This window comes from Rhinolophus sinicus, chromosome X, assembly GCF_036562045.2.
Source record: "Rhinolophus sinicus isolate RSC01 chromosome X, ASM3656204v1, whole genome shotgun sequence".
Classification (NCBI taxonomy): domain Eukaryota; kingdom Metazoa; phylum Chordata; class Mammalia; order Chiroptera; family Rhinolophidae; genus Rhinolophus; species Rhinolophus sinicus.
In genome coordinates, this window is record NC_133768.1 from 68,808,865 (window position 1) to 68,835,088 (window position 26,224).

Consider the following 26,224-nt stretch of genomic DNA (forward strand, 5'->3'; position numbering starts at 1 on the left):
GTCTGTAATTATACATTATGAGCATGATTATTTGATTATTGTGCCCAACACAGCATAGGCATTCAATATGCATTCGCTGAGTGGACCAACTGACTATGTGATAGATGGACTAGAGCACTGGCTCCCTCCAAGTCTTCCGTGAACCAGCAGTTCCTGCAAAAGATGTTCCCAGTGTCCTTGAGGTGGAACAGGAATGGAACATGCAGGTGGTGGGCCCCCTCCACTTGCCTCTAGTCCTGCCGTCCATGGGGGGGGGGGAGAGGGAGGCCAGAGGGTCTGCAAGAGCACTGCTTCCTTCACTTAATGCTGCACCGAATCAGCGTCTGCCAAAAGTGATGAAGTGAGGAAAAGTCGCAAAGCTAGGGGGAGGGAGGAAGTCCAAGAGAATGTGCTAGCCTCAGCAGAGCCCTTCCTTAAGCTCCCGTCCCCAGCTCCGAATCGAGTCCTCTCAGCTGCCAGAGGGCGCTGCGCACAGAGGCTTAGACTCTATGGTTGCTCCCACTGCCTCCCATGAAGAAGGGCGACCAGGAACTAACTACATACTTCCGTTTCCAGCCCGGCCTCTTTCTTTCCGCGCGGATAGCGCTCTCACAAACATGGTAGGTCTTGGGGTGGGGGTACGGTACCATCCAGTTTAATCTTTCCTCCCCCGGTCAACAGTACCATCCGGAATGGGTCCGAGCCCCTTTGCGGATTCGTTGTACCAAAGAAACCCAGTGTTGATGGGATCGACCCCGAAGGGACCGGGCTTCGGGGCTAGGAATTGAAGTGGTTGGATAGAAGAGGTAGACTTAGCGGGTCTCTCTAAGTTAGGATATGCTCTCCTAACACTTTAGGGCCCGTCGGACGCAGCTGTACTTGAAGCACATAGGGCTGGACCACCTAGTCTGCGTTGTGTCTTAGCGAGGATTTTGCGAGTCGAGTCCTCGTGGACTGCCTTAGCGTCAGCTGGGTTGGAGTTGTGCCTTTGGCATCTGATAACACCACGTTCTGAACTGTTTATTAGGTGAACGTTCCTAAAACCCGCCGGACTTTCTGTAAGAAGTGTGGCAAGCACCAGCCCCACAAAGTGACACAGTACAAGAAAGGCAAGGATTCTCTGTATGCGCAGGGTAAGTCTACATGATTGGGTTTGAATGTGACATTTGTATAGTACATACGAGCTCAGACGCCCCCATCCCGCCTCTTGGGCATTGATATTTCTGCTGGAAACCTCAGGATAAAATCACTAAGAAGGATTTTTCACGTGGCTGTTGTGATTTATTGTCTTTGTTATATCGTAACAAATAATTTTCATTCTCCCAGGAAAGCGGCGTTATGACAGGAAGCAGAGTGGTTATGGTGGGCAGACTAAGCCAATTTTCCGCAAAAAGGTGAGTAGTAATTACTATTTGATGTGCTTCCCACTGACTGGTAAAGACCTTGCATTTGTTGTTAGCCCACACACCTCTACGATAAAGATGCATGTTTTCATAGTTTCAGAGAAGTTATCTTCAGTCACCTGCAGCGACATACCCAGTAGGCAGTGGAGCTGGGAGTGCAACCAGGTCTGACTGTAGTCTACAATACGGCCCCATCGCAGTGTTTGTGTTTTTTGTCCTTTCCTTTTTGAAGAGGCAAACATGTCCCCTGCCTTTCTAAAGACTGAAGTTTGAGTATACCAGTAAATCCTTTCCTTTGCCCTGTTCCTATCTCCTCATATCCTAGTGAATCCTCAGCTCTTGCTTGCAGTAAGAATTGTTCTTATTTTGCTTCTCAGCTCACCCTGCAATCGGTCTTCTACCTCATGAAGTCATAAAGCTCTTTAAAATTGCCATTTAGGCCTCCTACTGGCGGCCTGAACTCTTGTCATTCTCTGGCTGAATGTGTTTTTGCCCTGGGCGATTTGGCTACTTCTTAAAGTAAGTACACAGTGCCGGGAACAGCATTCCCAGGACCATAGAATTTCTTTAGGCACTTTGCTCTTCTGTTAGCCTGGTTGCAGAAGGTACCAAGGAATGACTTTAGTGTTCATTTAGGTGCAATAAATGATTTGATCTCAAAGTGATAAAAGGAATGCTTGCTTGCCTTTTCACATTCAGTTAATCTGTTGAGAAGATGGGAAGCTTTCTAGCTAGGTTTTGGATTTTTTGAGAGCTGTAAACTAGCAGCAGTAGAATTCTGACTATAGAAGCAGGCTTAACAAGTTGAGAATTCATGGGGCAGCTACCTTATGTTAAAATAATTAATTTAAATACACACAAATTCTAGACGTAATTGTATATAGTCTCAGAACTGGTAGGTCTTAAGTAACAGTTGTTAACCCTATTTAATGAATTGCGAAAGTTGTGTTTATTTCATAGTTGCATAGACTTGGATGACCCATTTTTGGTTGTGGAATACTTAACTATGCAGAGCTGCTGAAGGCCACACAAGTTCAAGGTGGTTTGATGAGTGCCTATTTGATAAGCCCTCTAGGATGTTTGTGAATGGAGAACTTGATAACAGATAATCTGCCACTTTTGCTATTCTCTCTTAAATCCACTGGTTTTCACATTTGTTTTCTCCCTATAGCCAAAGACCAATTGTCACAACTGTCATTTGCAAAGCTTTGCTTTAAGTAGTATTAACCCAACAGAGTCATGTTTTTTTGAAAACAGCTTTTCTGCAGTGATTTATGAAGAGTTTATTTTTTTTCCAGGCTAAAACTACAAAGAAGATTGTCCTGAGGCTTGAATGTGTTGAGCCCAACTGCAGATCTAAGAGAATGCTGGCTATTAAGAGATGCAAACATTTTGAACTGGGAGGAGATAAGAAGAGAAAGGTACATAATTTTTGGTGGAAGGTGCAGTCTTTTCTATATAGCTTTATTTGGAGAGGTGAACATTTCTGCCCACTTATTTATTGTGGCATCAGGATCAGGGGCAAGCGTCAGAATAACTTGATCCATAGCTGAAGGTGTGAGATTTTGGTGTTAGGTTTGGCATGAATAGGAAAGGGAGCGTGAGAACGTACCTTAATAAAGGATGGTGATCCAGTTAGGAATAGACACTGTTCAAAATACAAAAAAATCACTTTTTTTTTTCCTTTTCTGTTACAGGGCCAAGTGATCCAGTTCTAAGCTTCATATTTTTATCGTGAAGACAATAAAATCTTGAGAATATGTTTGCTTCATGTGGTTGGTCTTTTGGGGAGGGAAATAAACTAGTGTCATTAATAAAATTTCCCTTGGGAAATTTATGCTTGATGGTTCTGGGTACTTGACTCATTTTGGACTGAATCTGGTTGAACTTAAATCAGATGTTGTGGTGGTCTAGTTTGACACTAATCACTTGGGGCTTCATGGGATCCCTTTTGCTGTTACCAAGCAAGGGTTATTGGTTATCATGGGATGTAAGTAGAGACCTGAAACTCAGAGTGAGCTCATTAGGTTATATCCATAGAGAATATTGTAAAGTTCACCGAGTGATTTTCTCACCTTTGCCACTTCAGTCATTTAATGAATTCTGGACCCGTTCTCTAGGCACAGCGTACTACGTCTCCATTCTCATACCACCTAAGCATTTTGACATGCCCCCTCTCTAAGTTCAACAAATTTTTTGCATGTTGAAATAACTGCAAAGGATATATTTCTAGTGAATTAAAATCCCCAATGGAATTTAGCAGGGATATCTCCCTTTTTTAAAATGCCTAACGGTTTCAAATTTCACATCCCTCTTTGTATATTATTGTATACTTCATTCTTACTGATTTTAGCTCTTCATACTTACGTGGCAAAGTGATGGCAAAGCAAATACGCTACACATTTTGGTAACAAAGTGCATCTCAATGGGATGGAAGGAACAGTTTGCTTCCATGTTTGTATATCTGCGTGTGACTTAAGTCTGGGTTTACCAGTTTCATTTCAATTTTATCAACTGGCAATGATTAGTCTTCCAGTTTTATTGAAACTAATTGGTAATCACCCAACAGGCAAAGGAATTGTTACAACACATACTTTGTATTTTGAGTGAGCATGTGCCCTGTTTACGTAGTAAAATTTTACTCAAAGCAATAAAAGGACAGTTGAAGTGGGAATGGAAGGAAAGGACAGAAGTGGGGTAGTCACTTTGGCAACAAAACACAAATTTTTTAAGGAAGCTTTTTATGTAGTCTGGCTTTCTAGCCGAAGCAAAACAGTGCCTGAGGGATTTATACGAGTTTTTAAACGCGAAGTCCATTCATAAAACCCAAGCTTTGTCTTCACAGGGAGGAGCTCGGTGATATGGCAGGCAGGATTACAGGCCACTCCTTGACCCAGGGAAGCAATGTTAATGGTAAAAGAACGAGGTCCACCTATCTCCTGCATGTTTACCATAGCCACAGCCCAGGCTAAGTTCGAGAGAGGGCGTTCCCACACTTCAATGTTGTCTTCCTGAAAAGTAAATCAAGGAAACAGGTGTGATAGCTTGGTCGCTAGCAATAAACTGCTTTGTAACAGTCTTAGAACTATCACTTCCAGGGAAAATTAAAATTATACTGTAGCATGTTTTGGAAGTGATTCTAGCAAAAATCCTCATCATACCCAGATTTAAAAAATATTCTCAAAAGATCAGTGCATATCCTTAATATGTGACAGATTTAGGCTCAAGACAAACTTGGTACTTGGGTATAAAGCCACCTTAAAATACACACCCAAAATAAACATTTGGATGAATTGTAGACTAGAAGGCAGGGGAACATGTTCCTGGCCAATTCCTGTTTTCTCCCATAGAACATTATTTACTATACCTTTCTAAGTAGGTACCCCTGCTTCCCCAAGGGGTCCTGGTTGATTGCAATTACATCCTTATTCTGAAGGAGGGCTTTGGCTTGAGTGCTGATGTGTCGGAGGTCATTGGACATGAGTAATGGAGCTGCCATGATAGCCCAGAGGGCCATCTGAGTTATCTGTTGATCCCAGCTGAGGCCAAAGTTGCCAATCACTAACTGGGACAAAGGATGAAGTTAGAGTTCAAATGAAAGAAGACAAAAAACATTCTTAAAGTTGCCCAGAGGGCCGGCCCGGTGGCTCAGGCGTTTAGAGCTCCATGCTCCTAACTCCGAAGGCTGCCGGTTCGATTCCCACATGGGCCAGTGGGCTCTCAACCACAAGGCTGCCAGTTCAATTCCTCGAGTCCCGCAAGGGATGGTGGGCAGTGCCCCCTGCAACTAAGATTGAACACGGCACCTTGAGCTGAGCTGCCGCTGAGCTCCCGGATGGCTCAGTTGGTTGGAGCGCATCCTCTCAACCACAAGGTTGCCGGTTCGACTCCTGCAAGGGGTGGTGGGCTGTGCCCCCTGGAACTAGAAAACGGCAACTGGACCTGGACTGAGCTGTGCCCGACACAACTAAGACTGCAAGGACAACAACTTGAAGCTGAACGGCACCCTCCACAACTAAGAATGAAAGGACAACAACTTGACTTGGAAAAAAGGCCTGGAAGTACACACTGTTCCCCAATAAAGTCCTGTTCCCCTTCCCCAATAAAAATCTTTAAAAAAAAAAAAAACGTTGCCCAGACACAAGCCACTTTCCACGGCACCCTGCTCTGAGTTCTTTATCACATAAAGCCTACTCCCAAGAACTTTCCAATTTACCTTGAATGTCAAGTAGGAAACAGGCCCACTGCATGGGTTTAAACAAGGCAGGTTTGGGTTCTTACCATATCTGGGTCATTCCAACCCCCTGGTCCTGCGACAGTAACAATTGTCTTCTGGTTAAAAGATACCCAGTTCAAGATACTCTTTACACTTTGCCAAGAATCATAAACGTCCCCAGTATTTCTCCAGTGATTGCAGTACTGTCGGATTTCTGTGTAATTGGGCTGTGAAAACAGAGATAACTTCTGTTTACTTTCTACTAACATTCTTGCGAGATGAAAATAGTCAAGTTTAAAGGAGGCACTTGCAGCCTTCTCTTTAGTTTACAGCTTAAAGGTCTCCATGAGGAGAGATAAATCCTTATTACAATGGAATTTCATTGTAAGAAGCTTGCTTCAGAAGTAGGCAATATAACATAAAACCCTTACTTAAAATGGCTTTAACACTATGCTGAAAATTTACCAAACAGTAACTAGGTATTGGGATTATGGTGGATTAATTTTTTTTCACACTGTGCTGTATTTTCAAACTTCTAAAATGAACATGTACTACTTTTATAATCAGAAATAACAATACGTAAAAATAACTGCTGCAAAATTATATAGAACTCATCAAACATGATAAGGCAATCTGAATCCTATGCACATAATTTGTTAATGGAATGAATACCGTGTTTACACGAAAATAAGACATAGCCGGACTATCAGCTTTAATGTCCCTTTTGGAGCAAAAATTAATATAAGACCCGGTCTTATTTTACTATAAGACCGGGTTTTATATAATATAATAAATACATAAGACCCGGTCTCATATAATGTTAAATAAGACCGGGTCTTACATTAATTTTTGCTCCAAAAGACGCATTAGAGCTGATGGTCTGGCTAGGTCTTATTTTCGGGGAAACACAGTAAAAATCTGTAAATTTCCAAGGCTTAACATGTTGAGAAAGAGGTGAAGAGTATTTTACAGAGATTAGAAGCAAATAACAAGGATTCATTCTATAAGTAATTATTCAACACTTACCAGATGTTAGGGATATAGTGATACAATCAGACAAGGTCCCTGCCCTCCCGGAGCTTACATTCTAGTGGGGGAGACAGACAATAAGCCAGTCAACACATAATTCCATATAGTGCTAAGGTCTTAAAAGGAAACTGAACAGGTTAATGTGATAAAGAATAAATGGATAGAGGGCTATTTTAGAGTAGAGAAGTCCCATCTGAGTATGTGGCATTTGGTCCGAGACCTCACTGTTAAGGAGATGAGAAATCTTGGGGAAGAATGTACCAGGCAGAAGAAAAGCAAGTATAAAGGCTCTAAGGCAGCAATAGGCTTAGAGTGTTTAAAGGACAGAAAGAATACCAGTGCAGTGAGGGAAAGAGGGATGCAAAATAAGGTTGGTGAGGCACGTCAGGGCCAGATCAGTGGAGTTTGATTCCAAGTACAATGGGAAACTAGTTAAGGGTTTTAAGCAGGGGAGTGATATGATCCCATTTCCACTTTAACAAGAATCTCTGGTGCTCCTTGGAAAATGGATGGGGGTAAGGGACAGTAGAAGCAGAGAGATCAGGCCGTTGGGAGAAGTCTGGGTGGGAAATGATGGTGGCTTGAAAGACCAGGGTGGATGCAACAGAGATGGAAAGAAATGGGCTGATTCAGGATTTATTTTGTAATTGGAACTAAAAGGATTGCTGGTGGATAAGTTGTAAAACGTGAGACAAAGGGAAGATTCAAAAATGACCGACTTCCCAAGTGGTGGTAGCTAAGACTCCAATAATAGCAGTGGGGATGGTGAGAAGTGGTTGGATTCCTGGGAGAAATGAGGATGAGACTGTTAAGTAAGGTTGGACTTTGAAGGAGACCTTTGTCTCCTTTGCTCTCAAGTCCTGAAAATTTATCAGCAAGGCTCTATTGGATTCTGGGCTCATTAGCTCACCTTACGGAAGGGCCACATATAAAGGGGCCATTCACAGGAGTACACAATGCTTCTGCCAGTCTTGTTCAGGGCCAAGGACATGTGTTTATAACCTGCATGAAAAAACAATGGGTAAAATAAGGGAAAGAAGGGAATTTCCAGCTGTGGTTGTATAGTTTAAAAAGAGGCTGCCTGGAAGGGCCATGTTTATATTTTAAACCAGCAGCAGAGACAGGTAGCTGCACTGTGCTGAAATTGTGTCTAATACCTCCCAGACTGCTGGGATTTTACTGAGGATGTAGCGTGGGCTGGTGCACATATTAAGGAAAGGCAGAAATGAAGATGCTCCTTTTTCTGTGACTGTTTGACATTCTGGATGCTTTCTCAAGTGATGTTATGGAGAGTTAGAATTACTATTTGTAATTAACTCAGAGTCCTCTTGAATTAAAAGTGCACTATATTAGCCATGGTTAGGAAAGCATGGATTTAACATTGTATGAATGAATGAGTGCATGGACAAACTGAAAGAAGAGAAGAGGTAGGATCTCTGGCACATTGAGAATGATTATTTCCAGTATTGTGACTTGGTACTAAAAATGGGAAGATTAGTTCTGTGGATGCTCAGTTACCTGGCCTCAAAGTTCTTCTCTTTGCTCATGGCTAAATCTCTTAAATAAAACATACCATTTGCCAACTGTTCCACACTGTCACAGTAACAACCATCAAATTTTAGCAGATCTACTCCCCAGTCGGCAAAGACCTCGGCATCAATGTCATAGTGTCCAAAACTCCCAGGGTAGCCTGCACAGGTTTTTTTCCCGACATCTGCATAAATTCCTAGCTTCAATCCTTTGCTATGGACCTGAAATGAGAGGAAAGAGTCATCACAATAGAAGGGCAGTCATGAAGTAGAAAGAGAGACCCACTCCAGGCTGTCGGCAGGAACACTTACACTTCACCAGGTATCAGGGGCTTTTCTTTTTCCACAAGTCCCCAAAATTATCCAGATGAGTTTGTTGGAAGACAAAGAGCAAATTCTACAATTCTGCTGAGTTCAAACTACATATGTAAATTATGGCATAGAACTGAAGAGAAAGCTATCAGCCACTCTAATCTTCCTCTGATGGGAACCTAAAAGTTACCTTTCCAGGGCAATTTGTCTGGACAATGACTCTCTACTTGACCAAACCTAGGCTCCTCTGAGCCCTCTTCTCAAGTATAGGCCTCAATCTTGGCCTTCCGTGTTCAGTTTCAGCAAGAATCCTGCTAAGTCATCCCCCCACCCTTGATATGTGATCAAGTTCCTTATCTCCCACCCTGATGTCTAAGTCCTTGGCCTGCCTTTTGCAAGAATCCCCTTCCTCTTGATGTCTCCTCTTAGTAATTTTCCATCTACCGACCCTTCCCAATCTGTTTGTCGGCTATAAATTCCCACTCATCTTTATTATATTAAGAATTGAGCTCGGCTCCTTCCTCTACTGCAATAGTGCTGAATAAAATCTGTCTTCATTGTCCTTCACTAATGCCTGACTCTATTACTCTTTTACAGCCTCCTGAATGTGTTCCTGCTGTCTTCTAAAATTCTAGTTTATAGTACTACTACAATACTGCTCAAAGCTTATATGGAAATATATGCACACATATGTTAAGAACCAAGTTCCTTTTTCCTCCTAGAGAATTCAGCCACTTCAGCAAAAGGAGAACTCCAAGATGGGCCTCAAGAACTACTGCAAAACATGTATCTGCTGATGGGATGAAAATTCCACCTGCTAAGCTTACAATTCAATGTTTAGATAATGGCAGCTATTTTACTTTCTAAGTGTTTCTGAACAAGTTTCCATATAGAAATGCTTACAGTTTCCTGAATGAAAAAGAAAATTATCTATAAACTCACATAATTAGCTAGGTAGTGGATCCCGCTAGGAAAGCGTGTAGGGTCTGCCTGAAGTCTGCCTTTTGAATCTCTTTGGGGAGCCATCCAACAGTCATCAATGCAGAGGTACTCATACCCTACTTCCTTCCAGCCCTCTGAGTCCATGATATCTGCCATCTGCATGAAGAGATTCTCACTGAAAGAAAAATTCCAAGAATCATTACAATCCATTAAACAAATGCTTGGGTACCTCCTATTTGGTAGACACCTTGGGGTTTCACAATTTTTTTCAACCCAGTAATAGTTAGGTAGTAATCACAACCAATGCAAGGTAAAATGGACTGGGCCCTTTTTCTTCTCCTTCCCCTCCCCTCTTAATATTTCTACCCTAAGAACCCTGAACAATTAAAATAGGAATGAGAAATACATAAAATTGAAAAGGCTATTAGAAAACTAAGAAGAAACTTGAGCGAAGTCAGAAACTACAAAGTTAACATAATCAACAGCTTCCTTAGATATCAAAAATAATCTAGTTGGAGAAAAAGATACCATCGACAAGAGCAATCAAAAAAGCAACAGGAGGGCCGGCCCAGTGGCTCAGGCAGGTAGAGCTCCATGCTCCTAACTCCGAAGGCTGCCGGTTCGATTCCCACATGGGCCAGGGGGCTCTCAACCACAAGGTTGCCAGTTGAATTCCTCGAGTCCCGCAAGGCATGGTGGGCAGCGCCCCCTGCAACTAGCAACGGCAACTGGACCTGGAGCTGAGCTTCGCCCTCCACAACTAAGACTGAAAGGACAACAACTTGAAGCTGAATGGCACCCTCCACAACTAAGATTGAAAGGACAATAATTTGACTTGGAAAAAAGTCCTGGAAGTACACACTGTTCCCCAATAAAGTCCTGTTCCCCCTTCCCCAATAAAATCTTAAAAAAAAAAAAAGCAACAGGAAAATCTAAAATACCTAGAGACAAATTTAAGATATGTTTAGAGCCCATATGAATAAAACTATGCTGTTCCCAAATGATTTGAATAAATGAAGAGACACTATTTTGCTCTTGGATAAGAAAATTCAATATTAACAAGAAGCTACTTCTCCCTACACACCTTCTGCATTTAATAAAGCCCTGAACAAATCCCAAAAGGCCTTTTTAAGGAACTTGGCAACAAGATTTGAAAAGTTCACCTAAAAGATTAAACATGTGATCATTCTGCAAAAGATAAATGAGGTTGGTGTAGTACCAGTAGCATGAGAATACACCAATCAATGGAATTAAACAGAAAGTTCAGAAAGAGATCCTTCCAGCCAGTTGGTACCATGGAATTTAGTACATATTAAATGTGGCATTCCTTATTGGAGAATAAAGTCCAGATGGACTGAAGATTTAAATATTTAAAAAATCCATAAACATACTAGTAGAAAATGTAGGTAACTATATTATCTTCAGGTTGGAGAGGACTTTCTCAGTATAATGCCAGAGTCAAATCATAAAGGAAAAAAACTGATGTTTGATGTATAAATATAAAAACCAACATAGCAAGAACCATCATATTCACAACATATACACAAAAATATGAAATACCACACACAAAAGGCAAGCCCCCCGCAAACAAACAAGAAAACATTCCAATTGAAAAATAGGGAACCAACAGGCAATCCATAAAAGAAACCATGCAAAGAGCCAATTTAACATATGAAAAGATGTTTAACCTTATTAGTACTCAAACAAATGAAAATAAAAACACCTACCATACTGGCAACATTTTACAAGAATGACAAAAATGCAATGTTGGCCAGGGTGTGGAGAAACGGGCATTCTCATACACGGTTGTTGGGAATGTGCATTTGTAAAACTTTTGGGGGAGATAGTTTGGTATTTCAGAAAATAAGCAAACCCTTGGACCCAGTAATTAGACCTCTAAGGAAAGAATCAGATGATATACAATGATGTACAGTTTTGTTCACACTAATGAAAAAATGCAAGAGCCTGAATAGCTATCGGCAGGAATTTGCTTAAATTATGGCATATACATACAATTTGCATTTATGAAGCTATTATTCTGTGCCAGGCACTCTGCTTACATTTAGGAAGGGTAATGAATTTGCCCAAGGTCACACAGCTAAGTTAGGATGAGCCAGAATTTGAACGCAGCCAGGCAAAGTTCAGAGTCTTGTTAACAACTCACAACAAAAACATCATCTCATTTGTATGAAACATAATGAAAAAACTCTGGGTGGTGAACACACAATGCAATACATAGATGTATTACAGAAATGTACACTGGAAAGCTATATAATTTTACTAACCAATGTCACCCCAATAAATGTAGTAAATAAAAAATTAATGAAAAAAAGAAATCTGTTATTTACTAGAAAACTATTCTAAGGTTGTGCATTAACATTTTAACTACGATTATTTCTGGCTGGTGGAATAAGGGGAATCTTTCTTTTCATTATACTCTTCTTACACCACTTAGAGAAAAATGTGAAGACAAAAACCCCAATAAACTTAATATTAAAATAAGAAACTGACATGAAAGATGGGTACTAGACTTACCCGGGTGATCACTTCTTAAGTTATATAAATGTCTAATCACTATGTTGTACACCTGAAGCTAATATAATATTCTATGTCAACTGTAATTGAAAAAAAATTAAAGAACTATTTTATAGATCCTTCTGAGTCAGCTCTCTGAGGTAAGAGTTGTTATCCCCAATTTACAGACAAGGAATGTGTGGATCAGATAGGTTCAATAACTGTCTTATCCAGCCTTGTTGGGGAAGGTCAGCGAGAAGACGGTGACCCTCCAGTGGGACCTGGCAAAGGGAAGTTCCTCACCCATCCCCCTGTCCTTGAACTGTGCATTCTGCTTACCTTCCCCGATTCCAGAAGCTGTGCCAAGGAGGTAGCCTAGAGTTAAAAATGTGTTGATACTATCTGGAAGATACCCAGGCATGCCTTGCTTTGCTGCGCTTCACAGATGTTGCGTTTTTTACAAATTGAAGGCAAGACCCTCCACCAGCAAAAATATTGACTCGCTTTATTGCGGTGGTGGTTTGCGGGGGCGGGGAACCCGCAATATCTGCGGATACCAACTGCAAGCACAGCTACGGTGAGTAGGAGAGACAGATGACTTTTCTTCTCCTTTTTTGGGTCACTGGGTCCCTTTGCTGTAACTTGAGGAATTTTAGAGACACCATGGAGTCTCTGCGATCTCCCCACCTTCTCGCCCTTGAACGTGGCGTCTAGCTGAAAGGCTGACCTGGAGGAACTTTATACAAGCACATCTCACTTTATTGCTCTTTGCTTTATTGTGCAGCAGAGGCAGAGCAGCGGCTCACGAAAAGGGTCTAAACGGAACTGGATGGTAAATGGAAAAAATCCCTAGTTGTGTAATCCGGCAGAGATGGAGAAGCCGGGGCCGCTGGCCAGGCTCCCACCCCAGGAGTCCTCACAAGGACAAAGTTTGGGGCCGTCACCATCCGGAGCATTTTGCTGGGAATAAAAAAGCAGCAGCAGTAGGGAAGCTCTCCCTCGGGCTCAAACGTTCCCACTGAGACCCTCCATTCCTCCAAACACGGAAAGGCGAGGGAAAGAGGGTACCCAATATCTCTGATACCTGACACAGGAATCCGGTTCTTCTTCGCAGTCAGTGTTGCACATGAAGCGCTCCCAGTGCAGCCAGCCCATGGTAGGGGTCGTGGCCAGGCCATTGTCCAGGGCCCGGGCCGCAGGGACGTCCCAGAGAACCAGGACCAGGAAGCGAAGCGCCAGCACGCAACCCAGCGGCTGGACTCTGCGTGCGAGCCTCATGGTCACTGCAATCATGCATAACAGGTTTCGGCGCTAAACTGGGCTGTTAAGTCTAACCTTAGGGGCGGGCCAATCACTGGGGAGTTATTAAGTAATGACGTTATTGTTTCTCCAGCAACTGGGACGGTTATCCCCAGAGGCGAACCAATGATCAGTCACGTAAGACGCACCGCAACCAATCACACTCTTTCTTCCTTGACATTGGCCCGCCCTATAGAAATACCAGAAGGAAGTGCGGCACTTTAGTGATCCCGAGTTTAAGCCGAGAGTTGCTCACGTGACCGAGATCTCACATGACGTAGGTGCTCACGTGATCAATCGCTTACGTGAGCAGAAGTAGTTCTGGTCGTCGTCTACCGTCTCGCTATAGCCGTTTGAGGGAAGAAGGAGGAAAATTATCCGGTATCCTTAGAGGTTGGTGTGTAGGTGGGAACTGGGGACCCAGGGGTGGTGATGATGAAGACGAAAGCGGGGTCCGCGGGCCGCCTCCGCCTTTTTCGCTCCCTGCTTTCCCCTCCCCCGCTCCCCTCCTCCCCCATCTCAGTGCCGGGAAGCCGCCTTTGCTGCGCCTGGTGGGGAAATGGTGGACGTTCGTGACTGTGTATGTGTTTTTGTATATCTGTCTGTCTGTGCGCGTCTCAGGGGGCCCTTAAGAGAAACCTGAAGGTGAAAAACGTTTCAAAACTACGTCCCTGGTTTAGGAAAAACAGATATTGAGACCAGTGGTGTGAGTGCTGGTCCATCGTTAGGCACTCAGTCGCCACTGCCTGATAATCTTGTCTGTCTGTGGGGGGAGGCATCAAGTCAGTTTTATCTCTAAAATCACATACAGGCAAAAGTTAACATGCCTGACAGAGGCGCCCAATAAATTTTTACTGAGTTGAATATTTAACGTTTATTTTTCTGCTTATAACAATTGCTTCAATTTTGAACATTCGAAAAATAACAGTATACTATAAATTTTAAAAATACACATAATTCATCACCCAGAGATAACTCCTCAGCATTATGGTGTATAAAAAGTATGTGTATAACACATATAAATACACGAATTCTTAACTCACAAATGGATTCCTGGTTCCTACTTCAGGTAGCAGTTCTGGTGGCCTTCCCTGGAGACACACAGTAATGAAGCAGAACGTCCTTGCCACTACAGAGGGGATATTAAGGCCCAAAGTGCAGGGACATTAAATGGGATGGGTCATCCAAGAGCTAAGGCAGGCGAAAAACCAGTCTATAAATCTGTTGCTCAGACCAAAAGGTGGTTTATTATAGGAAGACTATTACCACTGCAGAGGAGTGTGCCAGACACATAATAGGCAATTAGTAAACGTTTGTTGAATTGAATCCTCAGTGTAATTTTATGGCAGTTATTACACTTTGTACTTTCTTTCCTAGAGGCCCACTGTTCCGAGACCATGTCAGATAAACCATCCACATACCAAATTAGAAACTTACATAAAATTTGCAATACCAAATCCCAGAAAAGCAAACATTTTAATTTGTTTTATGTTTTCTTTTTGCTGAAATAAAAGTAATTACTCTAGAAAATTAAGAATGCACACAAAAAATTAAAATAAAATTGAAAAAGCCATAAACCTGTTACTCATAGAAACCATTGTTAATGTTTGACATATTCCCCATGCATATATTTTTCCTAACATTGTTTTCTTTTATTTCAATTACAGTGATTTTTAAAAACTAAAAGTATATAGTAGTATGCAGGGTGAAAAAAATCCACTTCACTCTTCCTACCTTCCAGTTCTTTCCTCAAAAAACAAGTTTGTATTATATGCTTCCAGATCTTCTGTGCATTTGCAAACGTGTACATGCATGCTTATATTTTAAAATAAATGGGATCATACTGTGCATATTCTTTAATTCAATGTATTTTGGAAATCATCGTTGGTCAGGGCAGATCTTTTTTTAACAGCTTCATAACATTCTATTTTAAGGATAAAGTATAATTCATTCAGCCATCCCCCTATTGATGGATAGTTAGGTTTCTAATTTTCTGCTATTACTAACAGTGCTGCAGTGAACATTTGTGAGTATTTCTGTTGATTGGGTCCTGCAATTCTAGCAGGGTTGAATATGTGTTTTTTACATGGTTGAGATTATAAAGTAGCTGTGATCTTGGGTCACTTAGGATTATACCATAAGTAATATCTCATGTTATTAAATATTTTTATAATTTTAAAATATGTAATATTCTATCCTTCTTAATAAAATGCCTTTCAAAGAATGTATAGCTCCATAAATATGTCTGAATTTCAGATCATCTCCTTAGGGCACATAACCTGAGGTGGATTTACTGTATCAAAAGAAATACATATTTCCAAATTGCTTTCCAGAAATACTGTATAAACTTTCACTTCTGGGAGTGTTATTAGTTTGTGAACCCTGAATATCAGCATTGATTTATCCTGAATGTTTAGTTTTCACTATCTTGATGGGCAAAAAATGGCAATTCTGGTTTTAACGCGCATTACTTGATGATTGATGAGGTTTAAACATTTCCCAGACTCCTGTATTCTCATATCTCTATTTCTCTACATTTAATCTGTTATCAAGTTCTGCAGAGTTCACTGTTTAGAATGATCACATCTTTCCTCACTTTTTAAAAACTGCTATTGCCTTAGGTGAATCCTTACCATGTCTCTAGGAGCAGGTTTCTAACTGATCATGCTAGTGTCACCCCAACCCCCTCTGTTTGAGTGCCACACTGTTGTCATGGCGATCTATCTGAAACATCACTTCCCTCCCTCCCCCTCCTCACTCCCTTCCCTTCCCATCACCCCTCACTCACTTCTCTTCACTCCCTCTTTCAAGCCCCTTAGCGATTGTCTTATGAAATGCCTTTGGGATCTGATCTCTACCTTACCAGCCTTATCTCCTGCGTTGCCTCTTCCTATTTTTTTGCTCCATCATAATTTTTAAAAACTATTTGTGGATCCCTGAACCAGTTAGTCTGTTTCATCTAACCATTCTGTGGCAACTGATAGAATTGACCAACCAGGTCCTGCTTTATACCGCCCTTTCACCCTGCACAGAATTCTGTCATAGTGGAGATAATGTTTATTTGCCCTTCTGTTTTCAGTAAAGACAGTGCCCCTGTAGTACCATAAGTCCTTTCTGGACTTACTGATCCTTGTATGCCAGAGTCAAGTACTGGACCTGGCAGCTGAAAAATGTGAAATGAAAGCGTGAATTCCCTATAATATCTTTTCCCCATTTGTTTCTTAGGCCTTAATATTTCCCTGATTTTATTAATTTATGTGAGTTCTTTATATAATAAGGATATTAATCTACTTGTTGCAGATATCTTCTCAAGTGTATTGTTTGTCTTTTAATTCTGTTTAATCTTACTTTTGATGCGATGAAGTTTTTAATTTTTATGTAGACATATATAGCATTTTTTTTATTTGTTCATGTCTTCCACTGATTTTGTTGATGTTAATTTTTTACAACTTTTTATTTTGACTATGATGTTAATATATGGTCAATGTAGACAACATAGAACATACAGAAATTTCCAAAGAAAACATTCCCTGAAACAAAAAGCTCCCATAATCCCACCACCCACAAATAACCACCATTAATGGTATCTGACTAGGTAGTGAATAAATAATTGTTGAATGAATGAATTAGAAATGTGGTGCAGTCTTTTTGTTTATATGAATGTCTTACCAAAAAAGCTATCAGTGTATTTGAGTTTTGCATTAGCAGTTTGCTTTTTTCTCTTACTATATTGTGAACATTTTTCCATGATAATAGTGTTCTAATTTTTTTTTTCAGCTACACTGAAATTGCATTGAGCCAAGCTTGCCACCAAGAGCCTAACAGTCATCATGATGCTGAGCACAGAAGGCAGGGAGGGGTTCGTGGTGAAGGTCAGGGGCCTACCCTGGTCCTGCTCAGCCGAGGAAGTGATGCGCTTCTTCTCTGATTGCAAAATCCAAAATGGCACATCAGGTATTCGTTTCATCTACACCAGAGAAGGCAGACCAAGCGGTGAAGCATTTGTCGAACTTGAATCGGAAGATGAAGTGAAATTGGCTTTGAAGAAGGACAGAGAAACCATGGGACACAGATATGTTGAAGTATTCAAGTCCAACAGTGTTGAAATGGATTGGGTGTTGAAGCATACAGGTCCGAATAGTCCTGATACTGCCAATGATGGCTTCGTCCGGCTTAGAGGACTCCCATTTGGCTGTAGCAAGGAGGAGATTGTTCAGTTTTTTTCAGGGTTGGAAATTGTGCCAAATGGGATGACATTGCCTGTGGACTTTCAGGGGCGGAGCACAGGGGAAGCTTTTGTGCAGTTTGCTTCACAGGAGATAGCGGAAAAGGCCTTAAAGAAACACAAGGAAAGAATAGGGCACAGGTACATTGAAATCTTTAAGAGCAGCCGAGCTGAAGTCCGAACCCACTATGACCCTCCTCGAAAGCTCATGGCTATGCAGCGGCCAGGTCCCTATGATAGGCCAGGGGCTGGAAGAGGGTATAATAGCATTGGCAGAGGGGCTGGGTTCGAAAGGATGAGGCGGGGTGCCTATGGTGGAGGGTATGGAGGCTATGATGACTATGGTGGCTATAATGATGGGTATGGCTTTGGGTCTGATAGATTTGGAAGAGACCTCAATTACTGTTTTTCAGGAATGTCTGATCATAGATATGGAGATGGTGGGTCCAGTTTCCAGAGCACCACAGGGCACTGTGTACACATGAGGGGATTACCTTACAGAGCCACTGAAAATGATATTTACAATTTTTTCTCACCTCTTAACCCCATGAGAGTACACATTGAAATTGGACCAGATGGTAGAGTTACTGGTGAGGCAGATGTTGAATTTGCTACTCATGAAGATGCTGTGGCAGCTATGGCAAAAGACAAAGCCAACATGCAACATAGATATGTGGAGCTCTTCTTGAATTCTACTGCAGGAACAAGTGGGGGGGCTTATGATCACAGCTATGTGGAACTCTTTTTGAATTCTACAGCAGGGGCAAGTGGTGGAGCTTATGGTAGCCAAATGATGGGAGGGATGGGCTTATCCAACCAGTCTAGTTATGGGGGTCCTGCTAGCCAGCAGCTGAGTGGTGGTTACGGAGGTGGTTATGGTGGTCAGAGCAGTATGAGTGGATATGACCAAGTTCTTCAGGAAAACTCCAGTGACTATCAGTCAAACCTTGCGTAGGTAGGGAAGGAGCACTAAACAGCTACTACAGAAATAAAAGCTGTGCATTTATGGGAGTTGAATAGAATGGGAGGGATGTCTAGCATATCCAGTATGATTGGTAAAATGGGAAATACTGATTCTGATCACTCTTGGTCAGCTTTCCTTTTTCTTTTTCTTTCTTTCTTCCTTTTTTTTCTTTTTTTTTAAGAAAGCAAAGATTAAGTTTAACACTTTGCATTACAGGCTTGTGATTTATGCTTACTGTAAAATGGAAGTCAAGATTGTTTTCAGACTTCAGGCTCAGTAATTTTGAACACTGAGACATTCATCTAGGATGTAATAACAGTTCAGTATTCACCATAACTGTTAAAACAATTTTCAGCTTTCCTCAAGTTAGTTTTGTTGTAGGAGTGTACCTAAGCAGTAAGCGTATTTAGGTTAAAGCAGTTTCACTTATGTTAAATGTTGCTCTTATACCACAATACATTGAAAACTTTGGATGCATGTTGAGAAACATGCTTTTTTGTAAAACTCAAATATAGGAGCTCTGTCTATGACTCAAAGTGAAAACATTTGGCATGTTTGTTAATTCTAGCTTTTTGGTTTTACTATCCAGTAAGGCACGTAAGCGTACACTTTTCCTTTTTTTTTTTTTAAGATCTGGGTCTGGGACAATTTTGAGATGTAATACCAATACTTCAGGAGTTTGGTCATGTCATTTGTATGAAATTCTGGAGCTTTGATTTAAATCTTCCTTGTATTGTGATTTCCATTAGATGTATTGTACTAAGTGAAACTTGTTAAATAAATCTTCCTTTTAAAAACTGGAAAAATAATTTTGTAAAGCTTGATTTTTATTATGTCATATGAATCATTTCTTTTACACAATTCTCTGCTGTTGAAGTTTAAGTTGTTTTCAATTTTTTAATTATAAACATTTATTAACATCTTTATACCTACATTGTTGCATATATCATTATTTCTAAGCTATATTCCTAGCAGTGGAATTGCTGAGTCAAAGGAACACACTTTTTTAAGGCTTGATTTGTATTACCAGAAAGATCATGGTACTTCGTGTTTCTACCAGGAGTGTGTGTGTTTTGTTTTAATTTTTCCCCCATAATGTCGATACACATTCTTGATCATGGCCAATTTATTAGTTGGAAAATGGTATCCCATTGCTATTTTAGTTTGTAATTCTTTGATTAATATTGAGGTGGAGCAATTTTCTGTTTGTTTCTAAACTTATCACCATGTCCCCAGGACTGTTGGGGCTACTCTGGAAACTATCTAAAGACAGCATTCTCCAAAATTCAAAGAAAAAGCAAATACGCAATCTTTCATTTAACTGTAAATGAGAAGATTTAAAGCACCTTTGTATGTTTTGAAAAAGAAGGAGGCCTGTGTTATAGAAATAATTCAGTCTCCTCCGTGAATTCATTAGTAGTCATGAAACACCCTTTGAGGTTTTCCAGGGCATTTAAACCAGTGGTTCTCAAACTTACGCATGCACCATTATCCTCTGCAGGGCTTGTTACATCATTGATTGCTGGGACCCACTCGTAGAGTTTCTGAAATGCAGTAGTTCTGGGGTGGTGCTTGAGAATCTGCCGATGGTGCTGGTTTCACAACTACCGTGTTTCCCCGAAAATAAGACCTAGCCGGACAATCAGCTCTAATGCGTCTTTTGGAGCAAAAATTAATATAAGACTCGGTCTTATTTTACTATAATATAAGACTGGGTCTTTATAATGTAATACTGGGTCTTAAATTAATTTTTGCTCCAAAAGATGCATTAGAGCTGATTGTCCGGCTAGGTCTTATTTTCGGGGAAACAACGGTAAGTTTTGTGACCCATCACAGCTCTAATGGCTAAAGGCCTGCCTAAACCCTAAAACAGCAGCTTTAAGAAGCAGCTTCCTTCATGATCCCCGATTGCCTCCCCTTGTTCTGGTAACAAGCAGTTTAAACTTTCTATTAAACGTACAAATTGCATATGCTTATTTACAATATCTTGCATCTCCCTTTAGGAGTTTGAACGCCTGTGACATTGGGGTTATCTTACATTTCTGCCCCTATAATGGTCAATAAAAATTAACACCTCTCAATGATCTTCAGGCCTGGATGCCCTCAGGTCAGTACCAGCTGCATCTGAACTTATACAGGTCTCTTTATAGTTTGGACTAGACTGGAAATGAATTGTTATCCATGGCATATTTAGAGCTTGGGGCCCAGAGAAACACTAAGATGGGAAGCAAATACCAAATTGGTATTACCTCAAGTACACTTTATTGAGCACCATTTCTAGAAAATCATTTACACTGAGGATACAGTGGGAAGAGATTTGAAGTTCTTTGATGAAGTCTCATTTCTGACAGCTGCAAGAGCAAGAAATCCATTTTGACTGATGTCGCATTGAGCCAGTCATTCTCAGCTCTTCAGGAAACCTTTCTCAGAGGGTTCACAAGTAGCAGTTTTTGCTTTCCATGCTGCTCAGTTAATTTTCTCTACGAGCAAAGATTCTCCAGTTAGCCACTAGATGTCACCAAACCCCAGGAAAGGACAGGCTGAGCGCTGAGATCTATAAGGTAGTTTGCTTCCCTTTTTTGCTGGATAAAAAACTCAGAAGGGCCAGAGACAGCAAGCGGTTCTGGAAATCAGCACTAGAAGTGTGGAAAGGGATAGAAGTACCTGTCGGGACCGCAGCACAGATGCACGCGCTGGGGGACGCTCACGTGCACACCCTACCCTCCCTCACCACTTCTAACAGAATTTCCTGGGAGGTAAAGTGGGCAACCAACCCATATCTCCCAATCATCAAGGCAGGGAATTCATTTTAGAATGCACCCATGAGCTACTTGGCAGCATTAGCCAAAGAAGGTTCCAGCCACAACACTCATGGCCTAAAGGGGTCTCTACTGATGAATTACTCCAGTGGATCTCAGAGTGGGAATCCTGGACCAGCAGCATCAGCATGACCTGGGAACTTGCTGGAAATGCAAAGTCTCAGGCCCCATCCCAGGCCGACTGAATCAGAAACCCTGGGGATAGGGCCCAACAATCTGTGTTTTAACAAGCCCCCCAGGTGATTCTGATACTCAGAACCACTGGCTTCTGCATGGATTTAATTATCCACCCATTCATTTATTCCTGCATTCATTCATCCAACCATAAAGGAGGTTCCTAAACCACACACCATCTTATCTGTAAGCATGGCACATCCTCTGTACCTCCCCGCTCCCAGCAATTGATACGAAAATGCATTGCAAATTCTTTCACAAATCAAGGTCCTTTTCCATTAGGGAGAATTCCTAAGCTGTCAGCAAAAAGGAAAATTTCTCCAAGATGGGCCTCTAGGACTATTGCAAAAGAGATAGCCGCTGATGGCATGAAATTTCACTCGCTGTGCCTGATACCAAGTTGGGAGAGTCACAAGGGCCATTTCACAACCTGCTCCCTCACCTGACTGAATTTCAGTCTTGTGAATGTAAAGCGGGCATGTCCCAGGGGTCACCAGGTTAGCGCTGTGCAGGACCCCACTCAGGAGGTGAGGGGTTAGTGATGTAGGTGATGTTGGATCCGTCGACAGTTTCTAGGTGTGGGCCGGGATCGTGTCTCATGAAGCTGAAGAATGGAAACACGGACCAGGGAGAGGCAAAAAGTTTTAAAAACAGGATAGTTTATTAGAGGCAGGAGAAGAGGTTGCAGCTCCAGAGCGGGAGGGGATCCAGAATGGGGGTGCCCCCTGAGTGAGGCAAAAGCTCTTACTTTTATACCTTCCCTTGCCTGCTTGGGGAAGGGGAACTGTTTAAAGAAGGGAACTTGTTTGAAGAAGGGAACTGTCGCCTTCTTATGAAATTCATCTACCGGGTTTGTTCTGCTTGCCCATCCTGAAGGAATTAGCAAAGTAACCCACTCTTTATCTATCAGATCTGCTCCATTTGTCAGGCCAAAATGAATTTTATGATTAACCTCAAGTACTTGTTACATTGTGTCCTGAAGCGAAGGAGTGATTTCAAAACCTGAAGTTTTAGGATATGGCTGTCTTGTTTATTCCACCAGGGACCTCCCTGTCTACCTAGGGACATGCTAACTCTCCTGTATCATTAGGGTGTACCTGGAGCCTGTGTGTGGAAGCCCCTGCCTCCCAGCGGTGATCTGCACAGGCAGATAGATGCATGGAACACGCTACCGGCCAGCCGCCAGCCCTTCAATGCTAGGTTTCTGAAAGAAGAGACGAGTACTGAGAAACAACATCTGAGAATCACTGTAATTTATTCAGTAATTATTTCTGAACCATTTTCCTATTCCAGTGCCATGTCGGACCAATACACTAATTAGGACATTTACCTGCATATTGTGAGGACTCTTTTTCACGGTCCTTTTTCTTATTCCCTCTCTCCCTCTTCTTGTCCCCTCCCTCCTTTGCACTGGGCTTGTTTCTCATATACGCGATGTCCTTAAGTGTCAATGCTATCCCCACTTTAGAGACGAGGAAACAGTCTCAGAGAGGGTGAAGGATCAACTCTGTCTTTGGGAACGAAGCGGGATGACGGAGGGGAGGAGGAAATGGTCTGGCGAGAGAAAGAGAAAGTCATGGCTCAGACCCGCATGGGACGAGGTAAGGGTAGCCAAGCCGTGGGACCTGTGTGGTGAGGGTAGCGGTGACCAGCGCTCGGTCCAGCTTCCCCCCGCCCCCCACCTCCACCCCAAAGTCACGTTTCCCTACGGAAAGCCCTCTGATAATCAGGAGAAAAGGTCAGGTAGTGGGGGCCTCAGGAGGGCGGAGAGAGAGTTTGATAAGAATCACCCTTCCCTCAATCCGCCCATCCTCGCCCTTAGTGTATTTGGTTTCCGGGGATGGAGGCGGAAGAGGCCTCCTGGGCAAAGGCGGCGGGCGGCTCCGGGCTGGTGCGGGCGGCTGGAGAGGGGGCGTGGTCAGCGTGGCGAATGGCGGATCTTGTCGAGGGGAAGAATGGGGAGTAGGGTGTCAGCGGAGTTCTGAGAATGGAGACCGCCACTTTAACTGCGGCGGGGCCTGATAACTTTAGTCCGGGAACATCACCTGCCCTCCCAGGCCCCTCTCACTCCTTTCGATTCATCTGGGATCCGGGAGCGGGAGAACCCAGGCCAAACCCGGCTACAGGGCAGGAAAGGAAGGGCTCCGGAACCTCCTTGGCGTCCCCTCCCTGGGCTTTCTCGAGATTCTGGAGATTAGCTCTCCGTCTCCCCAGGGCAGCCGGGAGAGCAGGAGGGAAGGGGAGCTGCTTTCCCCTGCGCACAGTAGGCACTCAGTACGTGTTTATTTTCAGTTGAGTGTTGATTCAACTTTTATGGCTTGTGATCAATCCTTTTTCTTCTGTTGTCAAAACTCCCATTGCCTACTGGATCAAGGACAAACAGCTCCCTAACTGTCAAAATACCATATTGGAACTTTAAAAAGTTCGGAAAACATGTGGGTTATTTTGTTTGAATATTTCTCAACTCATTTTATTCTTTTGCATTTCTTTTTTCTCTGCAACAAAGCCCTAAAATGTTCTACCTCTTCCTTGAAACTGCTTCCCACTCCTCAGTTCACACTGATTTGTCTTCTAAATCTTTTTGAGCAAGTAATCAGACTGCACAATTATTACGTGGTTTTCAAATTATTTCACGTGTGATAATGTAGAGTTTTGCTTGTCTGCCTAGGTTGTATGTTTTATCCTAAGGCAAATATGAGGAGCTTCAAAAGTGCCTATAGGGTAGGGGGCAAGAGGAGTGACTGCAAATGGACATGAATTTTTTTTCCTTTTTATAGAGATAATGAAAATGTCCTACACTTACACTGTGGTGATAGTTTGCACAACTCTGTAAATTTGCTAAAAACCATTGAATTGTAAATGGGTGAAATTTATGAATATAAACTTTTACCTTAAAGAAGCACTTACAAATCCTATGGAGTAATAAGAATAGTGGACATATATATTATGGAGAGACTAGCAGGATAAACAAAATACAACTTAAGGAAATGACAGACTCTCCTTCACCAAACTTTAGACAGTCTCTTCTAAGTCCTCTTTTCAGTTAGGCTTCATCCTTGGGCACTGTCCTGGGATCCTGTCCTACACATGCCTAGTCCAGTTTTAGCAATAACCTTCCTCCTGCCCTTGATACCTGATCACCTTGGCCTGCTTTTACCAAGAATCTTATTAAGTTGGTTTAGCAAGAATTCCCCTCCTCTGTTACTGGACAGTGGGCTCTTCTTGGCGCGGTGTCCAGGTTCTTGGTGTCTCGAGCAAAGAATTGAACGAGACACAGAAATAAAGTGGTGAATGAGTAGTTTATTAGAAGAGATAGTACACTCCAAAGAAATAGGAGCGGACCCATGCAGCAGAGAATGGCTCAGGGGCTCATTATTAAAAGAAAAAGGACACTCCAAAGGGTTTGGAGCGAGCCCCTGAGCAAAAGCAAGGCTCAAAAGGCTCAAAGGGCGTGGACTGGTGAGCACTTAGAGTTTTTATCCTTTTTTCTCTAGAATGGGCTGCTCCTTTCCAGGAGTGGGACCACTTGATTGACACCTGTGATTGACAAGAGGCTATTACCTCATCTTTTTAGACTGTGCATGTTCCTTCCCAGAATTCAGTCTGTTATAATGATATTAATAAACTTCTGGGCATATGTATGATATTATAGTCATTGGTATAATGAGGCCCAGGTGAAATGAAAAACTTAAAGTTTTTCAGTGGAGGGGCTACTCATTGGCCCGTATCACCTCCAGGATGTCTCAGTAATTTTCCATCCACTGACTCCCTCACTCCGTTCCTTGGTACAAATCCCAACTTGTCTTTGTTGTATTCAGAATTGAACCCAGTTCTATACTGAAGTCTCTTTTTCCCCTATTGCAATAATACTTAAAATCTGTCTTTAACAGCTTTTAACTAGTATATGGCTGTTTCTCTTTGACAGAGGCACTTTCAGACAGTGCTTCTGGTAGTATACATCAGGCTGGCTTTCTGGGGGGGGGCAATTCTTTTTTAACAGACTACTGAAAAGCACCTACTCATTCATTCATTCATTCATTCACTCACAAAATACTTATTGAGGGCTTACTTATCAGGCACTGTGCTGGGTGCTGAGGAAACAGATGTGAGCAAAAAACATCTACAAGGAACTCTTCATGGAGCTCATAGTCTAGTGAGGGAACCAAATAGTAAGCAAATAGCCATACAAGTGTGTACTTGCAATAAGGACAAGTACTAGGAAGAAGGGGTCCACGGTGCTATGAGAACCTATAAAATAGGGGGATTTGACTAGTCAAGGTGGTCAGGAATTCTGCTCTGAGAATGTGATTATTGAGCTGAGAGGTAAAGGAAAAATAGAAGATTATTAGATTGGAGATGGGGGTTGGGGGAAAGGCTTAAGGCTATATGCTAAGAGATAGCATAGTGAGTAAAAGGGGCTGAAAGAATGTCAATACTGCTGGAGTTCAAGAGGTAGTGCAAGAGCAGTGTGGTGGGAGTTGAAGATGTGCTGGTATATAGGGGCCAGAACATGTGAACTGTCATGACTGGACTGTCAACACAAGCCAGCTTAAGCCATTTTGTCTATATCCTAAGAACCATTGACAGTCCTGTGTGTGTGTGTGATGGTTGTGGTAATAGATTGGATTTGTCTTTTGAAAATATCACCCTGGCTACAGTGTGGACAAAGGAATGGGAAGGGATCAGAATGTATTGGGGAGTCTTATTAGGAATCATTGCAACAATCTAGGGTAGAAGTGATGGTAGATTGGACTGGGGTAGTTGTGGTTTAGATGGAGGAAATTGGTATATTTTAGAGTGACATAGGAAGTAAAATCCA

General features: G+C 42.1%; 3 protein-coding genes across 4 annotated transcripts; 2 read left to right on the forward strand and 1 right to left on the reverse strand.

Moving 5' to 3' along the window:
• The first annotated feature begins 447 nt into the window (after nucleotides 1–447).
• Nucleotides 448–3,142, forward strand: RPL36A (ribosomal protein L36a). Its single transcript, XM_019716667.2, has 5 exons — nucleotides 448–599; nucleotides 1,007–1,112; nucleotides 1,306–1,373; nucleotides 2,681–2,803; nucleotides 3,080–3,142. The coding sequence occupies exons 1-5, from the start codon at nucleotides 489–491 to the stop codon at nucleotides 3,098–3,100; spliced, it is 429 nt and encodes a 142-aa protein (XP_019572226.1). The 5' UTR covers nucleotides 448–488; the 3' UTR covers nucleotides 3,101–3,142.
• A 764-nt stretch (nucleotides 3,143–3,906) lies between these two features.
• GLA (galactosidase alpha) lies at nucleotides 3,907–13,276 on the reverse strand. Its single transcript, XM_019716666.2, has 7 exons — nucleotides 13,009–13,276; nucleotides 9,411–9,585; nucleotides 8,201–8,378; nucleotides 7,538–7,629; nucleotides 5,664–5,825; nucleotides 4,750–4,947; nucleotides 3,907–4,393 (listed from the first exon to the last, which is right to left on the reverse strand). The coding sequence occupies exons 1-7, from the start codon at nucleotides 13,215–13,217 to the stop codon at nucleotides 4,124–4,126; spliced, it is 1,284 nt and encodes a 427-aa protein (XP_019572225.1). The 5' UTR covers nucleotides 13,218–13,276; the 3' UTR covers nucleotides 3,907–4,123.
• Nucleotides 13,277–13,479: 203 nt separating this feature from the next.
• On the forward strand, nucleotides 13,480–19,221 carry HNRNPH2 (heterogeneous nuclear ribonucleoprotein H2). 2 transcript variants are annotated; one of them, XM_019716668.2, is made up of 2 exons: nucleotides 13,480–13,616; nucleotides 17,001–19,221. In XM_019716668.2, exon 2 carries the CDS (start codon nucleotides 17,054–17,056, stop codon nucleotides 18,401–18,403), a length of 1,350 nt encoding a protein of 449 aa, XP_019572227.1. In that variant the 5' UTR covers nucleotides 13,480–13,616; nucleotides 17,001–17,053; the 3' UTR covers nucleotides 18,404–19,221. The 2 variants fall into 2 exon arrangements, with proteins under 2 accessions (XP_019572227.1, XP_074179654.1); XM_074323553.1 differs by having other exon boundaries at nucleotides 13,511–13,628.
• Nucleotides 19,222–26,224: the final 7,003 nt, after the last annotated feature.